Genomic DNA, 18,536 nt, shown 5'->3' with positions numbered 1-18,536 from the left:
TCTGATGTGCCAAGGTTGTGGGTTTGGTCACACTCAGGGCACAATAAGGATCAACCAATATATGCATAAATAAATGGAGCAACAAGTTGATGTCTCTCTCTCTCTGTCTGTCTCTTCCTCTCTCAAATCAGTAAATAAAAAGTTTTAAAAATTAGGAAGGCAGAAACTTTATTTTTGTTCACTACTGTATCCCAGTTTCCCTGAACAGGCTCACCAGTGAGTTAGTTATGAGTTTGAATGAATGGGTGAGCCACTCGCTCTCAGGCTCAGTATCCGTATCTATTAAAAGAAGAAAAGAATATTTTTCTTCAAAAGTGAGATACTGCATTTTTATTACGTTCCACTCGTGGCACATAGCAAACCCTCAGTAGTTTAGAATCATGCAGACTTGGAGTTGGAGTGGCCCTGGTGATTTTTAGTTCTCATTCTCTTTATGGGTGAGGAATCTGAGGCCACAGAGGTCATTTGTTGTGTACTCCCACCATTGGCTGCATGGCTGGCTTTAGAATCTTGTTCCTTTTTTTTCCTAATGTATTTCTTAAGACTTGTTTTCAAAATTTCTTGTTTAGTAATCTAAGAAAAGATTCACCTATCCAGAAAAAAATCATTTTCTAAATGTTACAGTTAGCAAAAGCTCCACTTCGCTGTTTTTTAAAAAAATATTTATCTTTTAGAGAGAAAGGGAGAGAAACATCAGTGTGCAGTCACCCCCATGCACCCCCTACTGGGGACCTGGCCTGCAACCCAGGCATGTGCCCTGACTGGGAATCGAACCGGCAGCCCTTTGATTCTCAGGCTGGTGCCCAACCACTGAGCCACACCAGCCATGGCTGTTTTGTTTTGTTTTCTGTCACATATATTTTAAGTGGAAGTGTGTTCTTTTTAAAAAATAAAGTAACTCGTACTCATTTCAGCAGCACATATACTAAAATTGGAATGATACAAGGAAGATCAGTATGGCTCCTGTGCAAGGGTGATGACGCAGATTCTTGAAGCATTCCCTATTTTTTGGAAACGAACAAACAGGATCCAGAGGGCGGGGGGAGGAGGAAAGAAGGGGAAGGGTCTAGTTAGAGAACAAGTATAAATGACCCGTGGACAGGATAACAGGGTGGGGCGAGGGGGAGACATAGGAGGAAATTGGAACAACTGTAATAGAACAATAATAAAGCAAAATAAAAGTAAAGTAACTATAGTGTTTCTACCAGACATTCCTTTTCTTTCCTCTGTGGGTATCTTGTGTTTCTTAGCCTAGATGGCAAACAGGTTTTACCTCATATGCCAGTTCTCCTTGATGGGAGTGTTGTGTAGAGGATACTGAGATTTCTTTTGGCCTCGGAGAAGCCATGAATAGAGAAGGGGGTGGGGTGATTTTTTTTGTCCTGGGTACCAGATGGTATTTGCTGACCGACTGTACCTCTGCAAGATTCTGATCGGTCACTTCTTGTCCAGATACTTCATATATACTTCACAGCCATGACAGTCTCCCCAAGTACCTTTCATTGTGTCCCCTTTCTATTGAGAAACTTTCAGTGGCTCTCATTACTCATAGAATCAAATCTAGACTATTCAGCCTGAAAGTCAAGTCCCTCAACAAACTGCCCACACTGTATTTATTCTCCAGCATAAATCAGATTCTTCCAATCTAGTCGCCTTGTCCTCTTAAACATAAGTCTTTAAAGACTTAGCCCAGATTCCCTCTTGCACAGTGTCTCACCATATTTGCTCTAGGAAAATGTGACTCCTTCCTCTTCCTGGAGCTTTGGCATTCATTGCACAGCACCGTGTATTCAAGTGCAGCAGCTCTTCCACTGACAGACTTTCTCCTTAGGATGAACTCTGAGATAGGAGCAAAGCTACACCCCACAGCATAAGTGGGTTAACCCCACCAGTAGATGGTGTTTCATTTGTTTCTTTATGGACTTTTCACAGGCAACCATTCTGGCTGTTTTTAAATTCTGTGTGTTTACTGTGAGCTTAGTTTGTTGTCAAAGCTATCATTTTCAACAAGCGTAGCAGTACTGAGTATTGACAGTGTCAGCATTTAGTCATAGTTGAAATGAGAGATTTAAAAAATTGTAAGTAGTAAGAAAATGATGGCTTGGGACAGGACGAATTATTCTGAAGGACGGAAATCCAAAAGTACCATTTTTGTTTAGTCAGTAGTAATCAGCAAATGATAAAGAATTAGTGAACGAAATGGGAAAACTGGGAAGTTTGCAGCTAAGGATGGGAGAAATTTGGGGGAAGGCTAAAGTAGTTACAGTTTGACTGCTGAAACTTTTGTCAAGACCTACAAGCAATGCTACAGTTTCACAGTCCGTTGATTGAAGGGTCTAAGCCGGCAGGGATGTTCAACCTGTGGCCCGAGGGCCACATGTGGCCCAGGATGGCTTTAATTCAGCCCAACACAAAACCATAAACTTACTTAAAACATTATGAGTTTTTTTGTGATTACATGTTTCAGTGTATTTCATGTGTGGCTCAAGACACCTCTTCTACCAGTATGGCCCAGAGACGCCAAAAGGTTGGACAGCCCTGGCAATCTACAGTGACACATGAGGCAGTTACTAAGAGATGCCCCGTAGAATGTCCATGTATTGGGTCTGCAAGCTTCATAACCTCCTCCTGTCCATTTTGGATCTAGGAACATGTAGCTACACAAAATACTAAACATTTCTTCATTGCTCAGTGCACTGTGATTTAGCTCAAATTACTAGGTAGTTCTATTCCTTATTGCGGCAGATTGCTGTTTAATTAGATGTATTGAGATATAGTTTACATAAAGTTCATCCTTTTTGTGTATAGTTCTTGAGTTTTGAGAGACATATAATCATGTAGCCACTGCCACACACAAAATACGGCCCCATAAAGTTTCCTTGAGCCTCTTTTCTGTCAGTCCCCTCCTTCCTCCAGCCCTGGCAATTACTGATCTGTTTCTTATTATAGTTTTGTCTTTTCTAGAATGCCATATGTATGGGACCAGACAGTATAACCTTTTGTGATTAGGTTCTCTCATAACAGAAGTTTAAAGTTTGTTCATGTTAAGAGTAGCTTTTCATCTTTGATGCAGAGTTGTATTCTGTTAGCAGTGTGCATGCACCGTAGTTTGTTTATTGAGTGATGGACATTTGAGTTACAGGTTTTGGCTGTTATAAATAAAGCTGCTGTGAATACTTGTGCAGATTTTGTGTGATCATAACAATTACATTTCTCTTGATTAAATATGATGAAATAGGATTTCTGGGTTGTATGGGCAAGTATTTAATTTTAAAAGTTAATTTCCAAACTGTTTGCTGAAGTGACTACTAATTTATATTCCCCTCAACAATAGATGAGATTTCTTTTAAGTACTTTATTTTTCTATTACAGTTGATGTACAGTATTAGTAGTTTCAGGTAGAGATTTCTATCGGCTCTAATTTTTTGGCAAAACTTGGTGTGTTAATCTTTAATTTCAGTCATTTAGTGGTGTTTCATTGTGGTTTGAATGTGCATTTCTTTAATGCCTAGTGATGTGTGAGATTTTTTCATGTGTATCTCACATTCGATAACAAAGTATTTGGGATCTAACTTGTTTGGAGGTAAAGGAGCTTCTTGGGTTGCCTTCCTTTTAGATTTAGAGCATCTTGAGGGCATGGAGGGGCAAGTGCCTTATACAACTTTGTATACTTGATGAGTGGCAAATTACCTATTGGTTATATGAGCATTGGTTCCTTTATTAAGTAGACAAGCTTACCCTGCCAAGGAAAAGCTGTCATTTCAAGAAGAACGTGACATTTATTTTCTAGGCATTCCATAGTTAAACTTTTTCTTCTTCTTGAGTACCTTGGTTTGCCAGGCTCTGGGGATGCAGTAGTGAACAAGCCAGGCGAGATCTCTTCTGTCCTAGAGCTTACGTGCTAGTGCGGGAGACAAGTCAGAGAATTCAGACTGCCCCTGCCATTTCTGGTATGTTTCAGCTGCTAATGGTTGCTTCTGTCTTACACAATTGAAAGAAATCTTGCGGGGGAGATTGACTGTTTTCATCAGAAGGTAGGTCTACTATATTGCTAAGGGTTTTATTTCTTTTAATGTTTTGGGGATAGCCACTGGCTAGTCACAGAAATCAGTACGTTTGAGAAGCCTCCTGATCTAAACTTGTGAAAGTCAATCAGGGTCATGATTGAAAGGAAGGGGAAACAGTGAGTGGACCACATCATAAGCTTCCTATTCTTCTAGGGTGTATATGTATGGGATTGTGTGTGTGATTTTTTCCCCATTTTATTACGACACACACAATGCTCCTAGATAATCTGTTGCCCTGTCTTATTTTACTTACGAAGAAGCTAAGGCCCAGAGGGACTAAATGACTTGTTTAGATTTACGTGGTTAGAAAGTAGCAGAGGTGGAATGACTTACTATTGTATTTAACATTTCTGAAAAGACATATGCAGGTGAGAACAATGGAAGAAGACTTGTGCGGGATTTAAGGAATGCTAAAATTATAGTTGACTCTCGAATAACACAGGCGTTGGGGGTGCTCATCCCCTGCACAGTCAAAAATCCATGTATAACTTTTGACTCCTTAAAAACCTAACTACTAATAGCCTATTGTTGACCAGAAGCCTTACTGAAAACACAGTCGATTAACACATGCATGTTTGTAATACCTAGTACCATGTAAATGCTGTGTAAATAGTTGTTATACTGTATTGTTTAGGGAATAATAAAAAAAAAGTCTGCACCTCTTCGTTATAGACACACCAATTCTAGGCCTAACTGCATAGTGCATGTCAGCCACAGCCATTTTTTCCTGCGTGTTTTTGACCTGTGATTGAATCTGCAGGTGCAGAACCCTCTGATACAGAGGGCCTGCTGTATTATCCCAGTTTGTTATTCGCTTGCCAGATAGGGAACATGTGGGCTGTTTGCAGTTCTTGGCTATTATGAATAAACCAGCTTTGAACATTCTCATTTATTGCTCTTGAATGATTACCAAGGAGTGGGATGCTACATTGTATAAGTATGTTTAACTTTATAAGAAACTGCCAGACTTTTTCCCAAAATGGCCGTACCATTTTCCCTTCCTACCAGTGGTGTCTGCAAGTTTCAGTTGCTCAGCATCCCCTCTAGTAGTTGCTATGGTCAGTCTTTAATTTTACTCAGATCTTACTTGGTTAAATGAATATGTCTTTTGTACACTTATACGGATTTTTAAAATCTTTTTATTAATGTTATATGAATTCTTCATATGTTTTGTGTGTAAGTCCATTATCAATATCTTTTTTTTTAAATATTAAATTTTATTTAGTTACTTTTCAAGTACATTTTTTTTTTATCTATTTCTCCCATCCCACCCCCCCCCCCCGCCCCGGTCTCCCCCCTCCCTCCCATTCTCCCCCCCCAGTCCTCATCTCTGTGTCTTTCATACTTGTTCCTCCATTATCAATATCTTTTGCAAATATTTCCTCATCTGTGAATTGACTTCTCATTTTAACAGTGTCTTGCAAAGAATAGACTATTTAAAAATTTAATGAAGTCTAATGTATCAATTTTTTGCTTTTATGGTTTCTGTTTTTTCTGTCCTTTCTAAAATCTTTGTCTAACCCAAGGTCATAAAGATTTCCTCCCACTTTGACTGGTGTGGCTCAGTGGGTTGGGCATCTTCCTGCAAGGCGAAAGGTCACCAGTTAGATTCCCAGTCAGGCACATGCCTGGGTTGCGGGCCAGGTTCCCTGGTATGGGGAGCACAAGAGGCAACCATACATTGATGTTTCTCTCCCTTTCTTTCTCCCTCCATTCCCCTCTATTTAAACATAAATAAAAATAAAATCTTTCTAAAAGAGGATTTTCTCCCATATTTTAAAAGTTTTAATTAAAAATTTTTATGGTTGGGTCATTGATCCATTTTGAGTTAGCCTTGCTAACTAACCTCTTATTTATAGCAGCTTCTTTGTACATTCTCATAGGATTTTCTGCCTTAATGAGCATGTGGCCTTTTAAAGACAGTTTTTCCTCTTCCTCTCCAATCATTGTGCCTTTTATTTCTTTTTATTGTACAAGATAGAAGCTTCAGTTTGAGTGTTTCATCAGTTTATTTTTCTTTAACATTTTGTTCTAATCAGGATTCACATGAGGTTTACAAGTTGTTTTGTATGTTTCAAGTCTGTTTTAATCTATCTGCAGTTTAACCCTTCATTATTTTATGCTAGGTGCTTTGATTTAGTGATCAGAACAAAGTTCTTGGGTTTATGGAACTTGCTCATAGCATTGTCATCAAACATACAGGACTAAAATACACACTTAATGTTTTATCAATAGGTAGATCAACCTCAATTGGATTCTATTATAAAGCTTAAAAATAATTAAATGAGAATAAGGGCACTTTCATGACATTTCTCTCTTTTAAAAAATATACTTATTTTAGGGAGGGGAAGAGAGAAACAGACACTGAAAGAAACATTGATCTCTTGTTCCATTTATTAATGCGTTCATTAGCTGCTTCTTGCATGTGCCCTGACCTGGGGATCAAACCTGCAACCTTGGCTTATTAGGACAATGCTCCAACCACCTGAGTATCTGGCCAGGACTCATGATGACAATTTTCTATTATGTATACATTAAACTTTTATGACAAGTATTTAATGCTATTGAGAAGTTTTTTTTAGAAGTACTGGTTTGTGTAAAACAGCAATAGACTCTGTTTAAATTGCAGTCATTAACACTGCAGCCACATTTTTTTCAGCACAGAGGTCAGCAGACTTTTCTTGGTAATGACCCAGATAGTAGGCACTGGGTTGGCCAAAAAGTTCATTTATTTTTTTCTGCAAATAAAACACATTTTTTTCATTTTCACCAACAACTTCATTGATTTGGGTCTTTTTAGTGTGCTGGCTATCTTCTGCTGTTGGCTTCTAGTGGGTGCAGGCCAGGGATGCTCCTAAACATCTTCCAGTGCGTAAGACAGCCCCACAGCAAAGAATTATTTGGCCAGAATGTCAGTAGTACCAAAAAACTTCACAAACGACTTTTGACACCTTTGATCAGTCACAACACCTTCTCCGTACACTACGCAAATCTTTTTTGCATTTCAGTTGTATTTTTACCTTCCTTAAAATCATAAAGCATAATACACTGAAAATATTGCATATCTCCTTCCAATCCTCAATATTTAAAATGGTTGCACAAAAATTTGCCAATTTTGAAAAAGTTTTTTTAATGCATGCTGATATAACAGCTGTCACAATACAGTCTAACAAAATTGTTTTTAATGATATAAAAGAAAATGAAGCATTAGTAGAGCCATTGTACCGAAAAAACCAAATGAACTTTTTGGCAACCCAGTATTTTAGGCTTTATGGGCCATATAACTTATCTGTTACATATTCTTCCTGGATTTTCTTCCTTTTTTAAAACAACCCTTTCTTCCGTTTTTAAAACAACCCTTTAGGAACTTAAAAACCATACTTAACTTTAGAGGCCAGATAAAAGCAGGTTGCCAAGCCTATAGTTTTCTGACCCTTGATTTAGAGAACGATTATTCTGAAAGCTTTCATTTCCTTTTTTTCTATCCCCTCTGCTTTGACTCATGTACTGACTTATTAAACATGTATTAAGTGTATATCATATGCAATGTACAGGTCCTCTGTGCTAACTTTGGTAGATGATATAAAGGTGAATATGATACTGCTGTCAACCTTGGTGGTTTGGGTTTTGTTTCATCCAAGAGCTCCTAGAAAAGGCATGATGGGTGTAGTAATCTAGGTGTTTATTTTGCCACACGATGTGCTGTTTGGGGCTACATCTGTTTCTGTACCTTCTACTTTTCAAGAATGCATGGCTGTGGACCAAACAGTTTTCTCCTGTTTGGGTCTGTGACCCAAATGCTCCCTATGGGAGCATCATTTTCTGCTTTGCACAGAAAGGACCATGTGATGAGACACTGAGTAGTGGGCATATGGCGGGTTCATCAGCAACTGTAGTGCAAGGCAGATATGCTAAATTCCAATCTAGAGACTTAGAGCACCATATATTTGATCGGGATGGCATGGTTCGAGGAAGGCTTCTTGGAAAGGTAACATTTGAGTAGGTGGGGTGGGATTAAATTTTTATTTCCCTCCCCAAAATAGACATTTTGGATAGTAAAATAAAAAGTCATAGATTCTAATTTTTTTCTCTTTACCATGTTTATTTTCAGTCTGATATTTGCAGTCAGTAATGCTTTCTTCCTTGTGTTGGGTTGGCCAAAAAGTCTGTTTAGTTTTTTCCGTAAAATGAAAGACACATTTTTCATCTCCACCAATAACATTATTGATTTGGATATTTTGAGTATGTCGGCTATCTCCCACATAGTATAATGTTGGTTGTTCTCAGTTAATGTTTTGATTTAATCGCTGTCAACTTCAACTGGTCCACCTGACCACGGAGCATTGTCTACCGAGAAATCTCCAGCATGAAACTTTGCAGATCACTTTTGACACGTTCAGTACACCTTCCCCAATACACTGCACAAATCTTTTTCCTGCATTTAAGTTGCGTTTTTATCTTTCTTTTTCTTGAAATAATAAAGCATAATATGCCAAAAATGTTGCATATCTTCTTCCATCTTCAGTATTAAAATGGCTGTAGAAAAATTCACCAGTTTTGATGTTTTTTTTTTAAATGCATGCTGATATGACAGCTGTCACTGTAGAATCTAAGAAAATTGTTTTGAATGAAGTTAAGACAACTAAATGCTGCTAGAGCCATCTTAGGGGAAAAAACCAAATGAATTTTTGGCCAACCCAGTATATTTAAATAAGATGAAATACAGTGTTTTGAAGTTAACTGTAAAATAAGATACAAGGTCTATTTAAATAACAGCAGTTTCTAATTTTTATTATTTTTTTTTACATTAAAGATTTTATTTGTTTATTTTAAAGAGATGGGAAGGGAGGGAGGAAGAGAGAAACATCAATCAGTTGCTTCTCATACATGCCCTGAATCGGGGACCAACCTGCAACCCAGGCGTGTACTCTGATCAGGAACCAGTGACCTTTTGCACTGAGGGAAGATGCCCAACCACCTGAGCTGCACTCATCAGGGCTACAATAGTTACTAATTTTTAAAAATATTTGTTTATAAATAGTTTTAGACTTAACAGAAAAGTTTGCAACAATAGTACAAATAATTCTATACACTTCACCTATCTCAAGTAACATTTCACTACATAAATTTTTAATTTTCTCTAATGTTAAAATATACATATGTAATTTAATATATTAAAATTATTTTATCAAACATGTGAGAGACATGGTGCTCCTCAGCCCAACATACTTTAAAATGTATTTTTTAATAAGGACATTCTTTTATAACACCACAGTGAATTAATGTTATGTCAAACTATTATCTATAGGCCTTAGTGAAATTTTACCAGTTGTTCTTCTAATGCTCTGTACAGCAAATAAATAATTTTCTTCCTGGTCCAAGAACCATTCCAGGATTATAAATTACATTCAGGTGTCATGTCTTTATGGGTTCTTTGAAGTACTTCCTTCATTTTTCTTTGTCTTTTATCACTTGACACTTTGGGAAATTAGTTGTTTTGTAGAATGTCCTTTAAATAGGGCTTGTCTGATGTTGTGATTCAATTCAGATTATGCATTTTTAACAGGAATAGTGCAGAAAGTGATGCATGTGTTCTGTTGTATGATATCAGGAGTTTAAAAACATGGTATGCATTTGTCTCATTGTAAGTGTGCTTAACTTGGATCACTTAATTAGGATGGTGTCTGCTAGGTTCCTTCACTATAAAGTTGTTTTTCACTTTATCATTAATGAATATCTTGTGGGGAGTTATTTTGTGACTATACTCATTTAAATACCCCGTTTTTCCTTTACTAGATTTAGCATCCAGTGGCAATTTTTGCTTGAAACCGTTATGGTGGTGGTTATCAAACGGTAACCTACTAATACCATCATTCCTTGTACATTATTAGTTGGAATTCAGCTGTCAGGTCTGTAGTGTGATGAGAGGAGATGGAGCATGAGGTGAGTTCTCCAGGTGAAGGAGTATGCGGTTCTGGCTCCTGGTGGCACACACGGTATCTCTGAAAAGCTTACCCTTCACAGCCCAGGACCTGTGAGAAAGTACAGAGTCCAGGTGGAATGCCTCTTCTTCCGGATGGGTCAGTCTTTTTATTATAAAATATCCCCTTTTATCTCTGAACATTTTTTCATTGCTTTTTTAAAAAGATTTTATTTATTTTTAGAGAGAGGAGAAGGGATGGAGAAAGGGAGAGAAACATTCATGTGTGAGAGATACTTCTATCAGTTGCTTCTTGCATGCCCCTTACTGGGGACCTGGCCCACAACCCAGGCATATGCCTTGACTGGGAATCAAACCTGCGACCCTTCAGTTTGCCAGCTGTCACTCAGCCTACTGAGCCACACCAGCCAGAGTTTTACATTGATTTCTAGAGAGAAATATCAGTTTGTTGTTCCACTTAGTTATGCATTCATTGGTTGCCCTGACCAGAGATCAAACTTGGAACCTTAGCATATTGGGATGACGTTCTAACCAACTGAGCTACCCAGCCAGGGAACATTGGTTTAAAGTCTGTTTTGTCTGATACTAGTACAGCCACTCCAGTGATCCTGTATGTGCTTTTTGCATGATATGTCTTTTTCTATCCTTGTATTTTCAATCTACAGGGTCCAGCAGAAGTAATGTCTGCTTGAGTTCGGTTGGTAGGATAATAATATGGGTGTAGTAATTCATAGTTTTAATTAGAACATTTCACCTAAAATGTCATATGGTGTGCTTGTGTGTGATATTATTATATTATAGATTTACATGCTTATGATTTCGTAATAAAAAAGGGGTGTTAGTTGTGCCAGATTCAGTACTCATATCTTTGAATCTAAAGTATCTTTTTTTATAGACCATGTATAGTTGGATCTTATTTTTTATCCAGGTAAGCCTGTATCTCTGATAATTCTACTAATAATGTACCAGTTGCCTTTGACTACAGCCTCCACTGTTTTATTTCTTTAAGCCTCACCTGAGGATATGTTTATTGATTTTAGAGAGGAAGGTGGGGGGGGGAGAAGGAAAGAAACAAACAGACTTCTGTGTGAGAAACAGATTGGTTGCCTCCTGTGCACACCCTGACTCAGGATTGAACCCCTGCAACCTAAGTATGTGCCCTAACCCAGAATCGAACCTGTGACCTTTTGGTATATGGATGACACTCCAACTGAGCCACCTGGCCAGGGCAACGTCTACTGGTTTTGGAGCACGCGTAGGCATGAACTTACCTACACACAGTTGCAAATGAAGTTACTTTGGGAAGAGAGCCTGAGGTGGTGGTTGTTGTTTGTAATTAATTCGGGTTACACTAGTGAACAAAATTGCCCAGGTTTCAGGTACACAGTTCTACAACACATCATCTGTACACTGTATTGTGTGTTCACCACCCTAAGTCACGTTTCCTTCCATCACCATTCATCCCTCCTATACCCTCCTATACCCTCCTTCACCTCCCCCCACCCTCCTGTTTTGTTTTAATTGTGGTAAAATACATATAACATGCAAGTTACCATTTTAACCAGTTTTTTAGAATCTGTTTTTATTAAATTTATTGGAGGAATAACATTGGCTAATAACATTATATAAATTTCAGGTGTGCAATTTATAATAAATACAGCGTCTGTATACTCTAGTCTGTGCTCGACACCCAAGTCTAGTCTCCTTCCTTCACCTTATATTCGACTCCCTTCCCAGATAACACCATTCTGTTGGCTGTCTGAGGTTTATTTTACTTGCTTGTTTTGTTTGTTACTTTCTGTTTTATATCCCATAGCTGAGAGAAATCATAGTTTTTGTCATTCCATCTGACTTATTTCACTTATCATAATACTCTCAAGATACATCCATGTAGTTGCAAATGGCAGTGTTTCATCTATTTTTATGTCTAAGTGGTATAACCATTTTAAAAAGTAGTTTAGTGGCATTAAGTACATTCACATTATTGTGCTACCACCACTTCTATAAAGTTCCTGTACCCATTAAGCAATTGCTTGCTTCCTATTTTAACCATTCCCTAGCCCCTGGCATTTACCATGCTACTCTCTCATCTCTGAATTCTACTTACATCTCGAGTAGAACCATACAACACTTGTCCTTTTGTGTGTGGCTTATTTCACTTAGTGTTTCTTCACGGTTCATCTGTGCTGTAGCATATATCGGGACTTCAGTTGTTTTTAAGGCTGACTAATACTTTATTGTATGGATGTACCACATTGTTTATTCATTGATTGACATTCAGGGTTTCCCCACACACACACACATTGGTTATTGTAAATAGCGTTGCTGTGAATATTGGTGTACAAATATCTGTTCAGATCCTTACTTTCAGTTACTTTGGGTATGTGTTTGAAATTGCTGGATCGTATGGTAATTCTGTGTTTAGTTTTTTGAGAACTGCCATACTGTTTTCCACAGCAGTTGCACCATTTTACATTTCCATAAGCAATGCACAAGGAGGGTTCCAGTTAGTTGCACCATATTTTTGCCAGCATGCTGTTTATTTATTTATTTTTAATACTAGCTATCTTAGGGCTGAAGTGGTAGCTCACTATGTTTTTGATTTACATTTTCTAGTGACTAGTGGTGTTGAGCATATTTTCGTGTGCTTTTAGGCAAACTGCATTATTTCTTTGGAGAAATGCCTATTGAAGTCTTGCCCATTTGTGAATTAGATTGTATTTTTTGTTGTTGTTTAGTTGTTGAAGTTCTTCACGTATTCTGGGTAGTTACCCTCTTGCCAGATACATGATATGCAAATATTCTGCATGTTGTCTTTTCACTCTGATAGCACCCTTTGCACAAAAGTTCTACATTTTGATAACATTCTTATTTTGTTTACGTTGCCTATGCTTTTGGTATCACAATTAAGAAATCATTGCTAAGTTTAAGGTTGTGGAGATTTTCCTCTCTGTTTTTTCTGAGTGCTATAGTTTTAACTCTTAAGTTTGGGTCTTTGATCCATTTTGAGTTAATTTTGTGTATCATATAAGGTAACAGTTTGGCATCATCTTTTTGCATGTGGGTATCCATTTTTTCCAGAATTGTTTCTTGAAAAGATGTCTTTTCCCCATTGAATGCTCTCAATCCTCTTGTTAAAAATTAGTTGTCCATGAACATGAGGATTTAGCCCTGGCTGGTGAGGTTCAATCGAGTGCCGGCCTGCAAACCAAAAGGTTGCCAGCTCGATTCTCTGTCAGGGCACATGCCTGGGTTGTGGGCTGGGTCCCCAGTTGGGAGTATGCAAGGGGCAACTGATCCATGTTTCTTTCCCGTTCTTTTTTTAAAAAGACTTTTTTAAAAAGAATTTATTTCTGGGCTATTTTTTTCCTTTTTTTTGTAAAGGATTTTATTTATTTTATTTTTAGAGAGGGGAAGGGAGGGAGAAAGAGAGGGAGAGAAACATCAATGTGTGGTTGCCTCTCATGCGTCCCCCACTAGGGGCTTAGCCCACAACCCCGGAATGGAGCTGGCAACCCTTTGGTTCACAGGCTGGCGTTCAGCCCACTGAGGCACACCAGCCAGGGCTCCATTGGTTTTTATGTCTCATTATGCCAGTACCACATTGTTAATTACTGTAGCTTTGTAATAAGTTTTTGAAATTGGGAAGCCACTGGGCTTTTGTGTGACTTGAAGTTTATAATAATTACTCCTCTCTTCATACTTTTTTCCTTCTCATGTCATTTCTATGTTGAAGAAACTGTCATGTGTTAGTTTGAATTTACCACATTTTGGATTTAACTGATTCATAACTTCATGATACAGTTAACATTTTGCCCATGTTTCCTGTAAACTGGTAGATTTCCAAACTTGATTAAATCTAGGCTCTGACTGCAGCACATCAGAAGGCACTTTTTTTTGAGTAAGAGAAATTGTCACCTATCTTCAACAGTTTCAAATTCATGCCATCTTATTTCATTTTTAACCCCATCAATTTTCTCCCTCCTGCCTTATGTTGAAGCAGTATAAACTTACTATTTTTGTAAATTTCTTGGTGTTAATTTGGCATTTTGAATAACACTTAAACTTCATTTAATGACTATTGGAAACTGAGAATCCTGAATATAGTTTTGTTAAATCTAATCAATCTAATCATAAGTATATTTAGGACTAGAATGTGATCTTGGCTTTTCTTTAATGTTCATTTTTGTTACTGTATGAAATGTTAATATGCTTTGTTTCAAAATACTAAAGAAAAAACAAAAGTAAGGCATATCCTAAGTGGATCCAGAAAGAGAAAAACAAGAATGCATTGGGGATTTTATCATAGCAATTTCAGAGAATACTGCTGTGATAGGCTAACATACCCCGTGGGGGTCCAACCACCTGGTATATCAAGGGAAGCCAGCAGTTGCCACACTGTACCACTTTATACCATGGTGACTATTTTCCCTGTCGAACTATTTATTCTAAGTAAATTGGATTGTCAAAACAATTGGTGCTCTTGTAAGTCAAATACATAAGTGTACAATCAATGAAAAAATAGTGTGACTATTATAAAAGAATTTTATGTTTTAAACTCTAAAATAGCTTTGTGGGGATGCCACAGGGTTTTAAGAGCATTTAATTGGTGCCATTTGCTTAAGTCTTTTACCTGTGGATCTCAGCAATCACTAAAGATAATCCTTTTAAGCAAGATTTAGCCATTTTCTACCCTTTGGCTACAGACTACAATAAATAGAAAAAACTGGTACATTAAATAATGTTTGAAAAAATGTACAAATTTTATTAGGCTAAATTGTGAGATTAGCTTATTACCTGTGATGCAATTTTAGAGAGGCAGCATAACTTAGAAATAAAAAGTCTAGACTTTGGAACACCTGGTTCAAGTACTGCTCTGCTGCTCATGAGCTGGGCGGCTTTGGTCAGGATGTTTAATTAATTGCTAAGGTTTGGTTTCCTCCCCTGTATGTAACATAAAGGTGAGAGGTCTGATGTATTTCTGTAGTGTCTGGTTTGTAGTCAGTTCTATAAACAATACATTATCAGTCATATTCTTTAGACTTTAGGAATTTCTCTGTCTATGCTATGTGTGAGGCAAAGAGTTACAGAATCAGAATGTTAGTAGTGGAAGGAATCTCAGGTGATTTGGTTCAAGACATTATTTTCTAGATGAGAGAAGGTGACAGAGCTGGAGAAGAGACTACATCACAGTCAGCCCTGGCCCCGGAGTGCGGTAGATCAGTGCGACTTTCCTGGGATGGGCACCACTTGTCCTGCTAGACTTTTTGGACCTGCATTGTGCTTCTCTTTGAATGTTTTAAGTCTGTGGCTTAATTTGAGAGTTGTAATTTTATCAAAATGAGATTCCAGTTCTGTTATTCCAGAGTAACTAATGTTTATGAGGAATATAACATTTCATTTTATTAATTTTTTTTCATTTTATAAGGGGCCTAATCTTTCCTAATGGAACAAGCCTTAGGGTGTATTATGTTCTCTAATTAAATTAATATGAAAATGAGTTCGTATTACTGGAAACTACTTGATAGCCAGCTTTGTGGGTGTACTGCATTGTTTGGGAGGCAGGGGAAAGATGCTTGTTACATAGATTCTGACAGAGGCATTTATTATTTCGAAGTGAAAGTACTTTCAATAATTTAACTTATTTTCAGATGTTTTCCTGCAGTTGTAAACACAGTGCCTATTTTTAGAGGTGAGGGAGAAGTATGGGAGGTGAGTTGATGTCAGGCACATCAGGAATAGAATCTGTTTTGCTCCTGAGTAGCTTTTTATAACAGTGATTGGTTGCTTTTGGAGTAAAGATTATTATATTTAGTATTGGTTCTGCCAGTGGTCTATTCTTATTTTTATTTCATTTATTTTAGGTTGATAACATTCACTTTCTTTCCTCCTTCCTCCCTTTCATGACCCATACTTGTTCTGGGCCTCTGAGCCAGGAAAGCTTGGAGAGAGCCGTACCGTGCTTAGATGGCCTTTACACTCACCATTAGATGAACCCACCCCTCAGATTGAGCACCTGGGCTTTATTTGAATGGATTATAAGATTTTTTTTTTAAAGATTTTATTTATTTATCTTTAGAGGGGAAGGGAAGGAGAGAGGGAGAGAAACATCAATGTATGGTTGCCTTTCGTGCGTCCCCTGCTGGGAACTGGCCTGCAGGGAACCTGCCTGCAACCCTGGCATGTGCCCTGACTGGGAATCAAACCGCGGTTGTCTGGTTCGCAGGCCCATGCTCAATCCACTGAGCTACACCAGCCAGGGCTGGATTATAAGATATTTTAAATTTGAAAATATTTTTAGCTTGTTTAGCCTGTTGAATTTAATAAACATAATATTTAATCTTTTCAGAGGTCGAAACAATAACAAGGGACTGCCTCAGTCTACGGTGAGTAACTTGCATGTTGTTTGGAAAAATTGATAACTAAAATGTGATTTCTACACCATAGACCAGTAGCCAAGGGAAAAAACTCCCCTCTCTTCACTCTTATAGCTCATATGTACAGTGAGTGACCGGCACAAATAACAGCCCTTTTTTATTACATAAAATTTTTTTATTACAAAATTATAAGCATGTAATTCTGTAGCATAACAATATCACGCTCAAGTATACAATACGACATTTTAGGTGAAATGTTCAAAGTGCTGTCCATCTTGTGCGAGACATTCACATACCCTACCAGCCACACTCAATAGTGTTACTTCTGCCAGAGCCTGTAGGTAGCTAATTAGATATGTGTATATACATAATTTTTTTTAAAACCCTCACTTGAGGACTTTTTTTTTCCCATTGCTTTTAGAGAGAGAGGGAGAGAAAGAAACATCGATGCAAGAGAGAAGCATCGTTCGGTTGCCCCCCATATGTGCCCAGACTGGGGATTTCATGCACCTGACTTAGGATTGAACCTACAACCTAGGCATGTGCCTTGATGGGGAATCAAACCCTCAACCCTTTAGTTATGGGGCAATGCTTCAACCAACTGAACTACACAGGCCAGGGCTCAGATTTCTTTAATAGATCAATATTGCTTGGTATAAAATTATTAGCTATATATGTGGTTTTTGACGATGACTGTATAAATGGTGAAATTATGTATAAATAATATTTTTCATGTATAATGATGTCATACATTCTTTTATAAATGACTGACGGTAGATCTAACTCCTAAAAAGTAAGTGGAACACCAGAACTGGAGTTTGCAGAGCAATTTGGGTTTTTGACTTGGAATTAGTGTGCTATCTTTTATTCCTTTCACCTTTCTCTCTTAGTGCCTTTTGGTTTTAAATTTCAGAACTTTTTATCAGTGAAATTAAATTGGGCATGAATGGGAGAAGGTATAAATTCCACATGATGGAAGAAGATAGATGAGAAGCCTAGTAATTTTTGAGACTGTCTTTTTTGGACTGATTTTCTTTTTTTACAGTCGGGGGACACACACTTAATGTGGTATGTAATAAGGAGTGGTGTGGCTGATTGATCCATATAGCACTATCCTTGATTCATATGTGCTAAGAGCATGTAGTCAAGGGTCTTCTATAGGGAGGACCTCAACTACGCCCTATTGATTTAGTAAGACATTCTCAGTCCTTTCAGTGTACAGGTCTCTGAATTTTGGTGCATACAGTTTCGTAACAATCATCATTATCAAGATAGTAGAACAGTTCCATCACCTCCCAAAATCCCCTATGCTACTTTATAGTGAAACCTACTCCCCAGCCATTGATCTGTGTAGTCTGTTCCTATGGTCTTGTCCTTCCTCACATACGTAAATTCACTTTTGCTTTTTGTATTATGTGTAGTTGAAACATGGTTGGTTGGTGTGACTGATTTTTCTTTTGTACATCTAAGCTTCTATTCTCTAAGGAAGTAAAAGACTATAGTAAACCAAATCTTTCTTTAATGCATTTAAGGTATTACGAACCCAACTAAAAACATTTTGTAACAAAATAAATGTTAATTTTAATATATATGCAAGGATAATACCAATTGCTAATAATGTTTTTCTTAATATTCCAGATAACTTTTGATGGAATCTATGCAAATATGAGGATGGTTCATATACTTACATCAGTTGTCGTAAGTTACCAGATTACTGGGGAGAAACTGCCTTGGGAATGCAAGAAAGTAATCTTATGAAGTTATAAAACGTGGGTGAATGATTCTCTATGTAACATTTTTTAGGTAATATTTAGTCAGGATAATTTAGGAAAAAAAGATAAGAATTCTACTCAAATTATTGTAACTCTCATTATAAAAAGTATTCTTGTTAAACCTGCTGTGTACATAATAATATTGGTAGTTTTTTAGTGCATTATCTTGTCACCTAATAAATTTGGAGTTAGAAATGCTTAACTTCAGTATTTCAGTTCCTACTGTAAATTCTAAGCAGCATACTCTGAAGAATTTTGAGAATTCCGTATATTATTGATGTTTAAAAATTTTTATACTCTGTCAACTGAACACTGGATGTGTTGAATGGAGCCTGATGAGCTATAAAAAGTAAATTGAAAACAGTTACCCCCCCCCCCA

General features: G+C 37.4%; 1 protein-coding gene and 1 non-coding gene across 7 annotated transcripts in view; both read left to right on the top strand.

Annotated features, from left to right (window-relative positions):
- The window catches only part of ATXN2 (ataxin 2), a 100,864-nt gene that overhangs the window by 8,804 nt on the left and 73,524 nt on the right, over nt 1-18,536 (top strand). For all 6 annotated transcript variants that reach the window (XM_053669823.1, XM_053669824.1, XM_037133448.2 and 3 more), the window contains exons 2-3: nt 16,358-16,394; nt 18,024-18,083. In XM_053669823.1, the coding sequence (XP_053525798.1) occupies nt 16,358-16,394; nt 18,024-18,083 (97 nt within the window). The remainder of the gene's footprint in view (nt 1-16,357; nt 16,395-18,023; nt 18,084-18,536) is intronic.
- Nucleotides 902-1,009, top strand: LOC119040483 (U6 spliceosomal RNA). The gene has a single exon (XR_005080866.2). It is a non-coding gene; the product is annotated as a U6 spliceosomal RNA (small nuclear RNA).

Source organism: Artibeus jamaicensis, unplaced genomic scaffold, assembly GCF_021234435.1.
Source record: "Artibeus jamaicensis isolate MK-2021 breed Jamaican fruit bat unplaced genomic scaffold, CSHL_Jam_final contig_525, whole genome shotgun sequence".
Taxonomy (NCBI): domain Eukaryota; kingdom Metazoa; phylum Chordata; class Mammalia; order Chiroptera; family Phyllostomidae; genus Artibeus; species Artibeus jamaicensis.
This window is presented reverse-complemented; position numbering and strand designations above follow the sequence as displayed.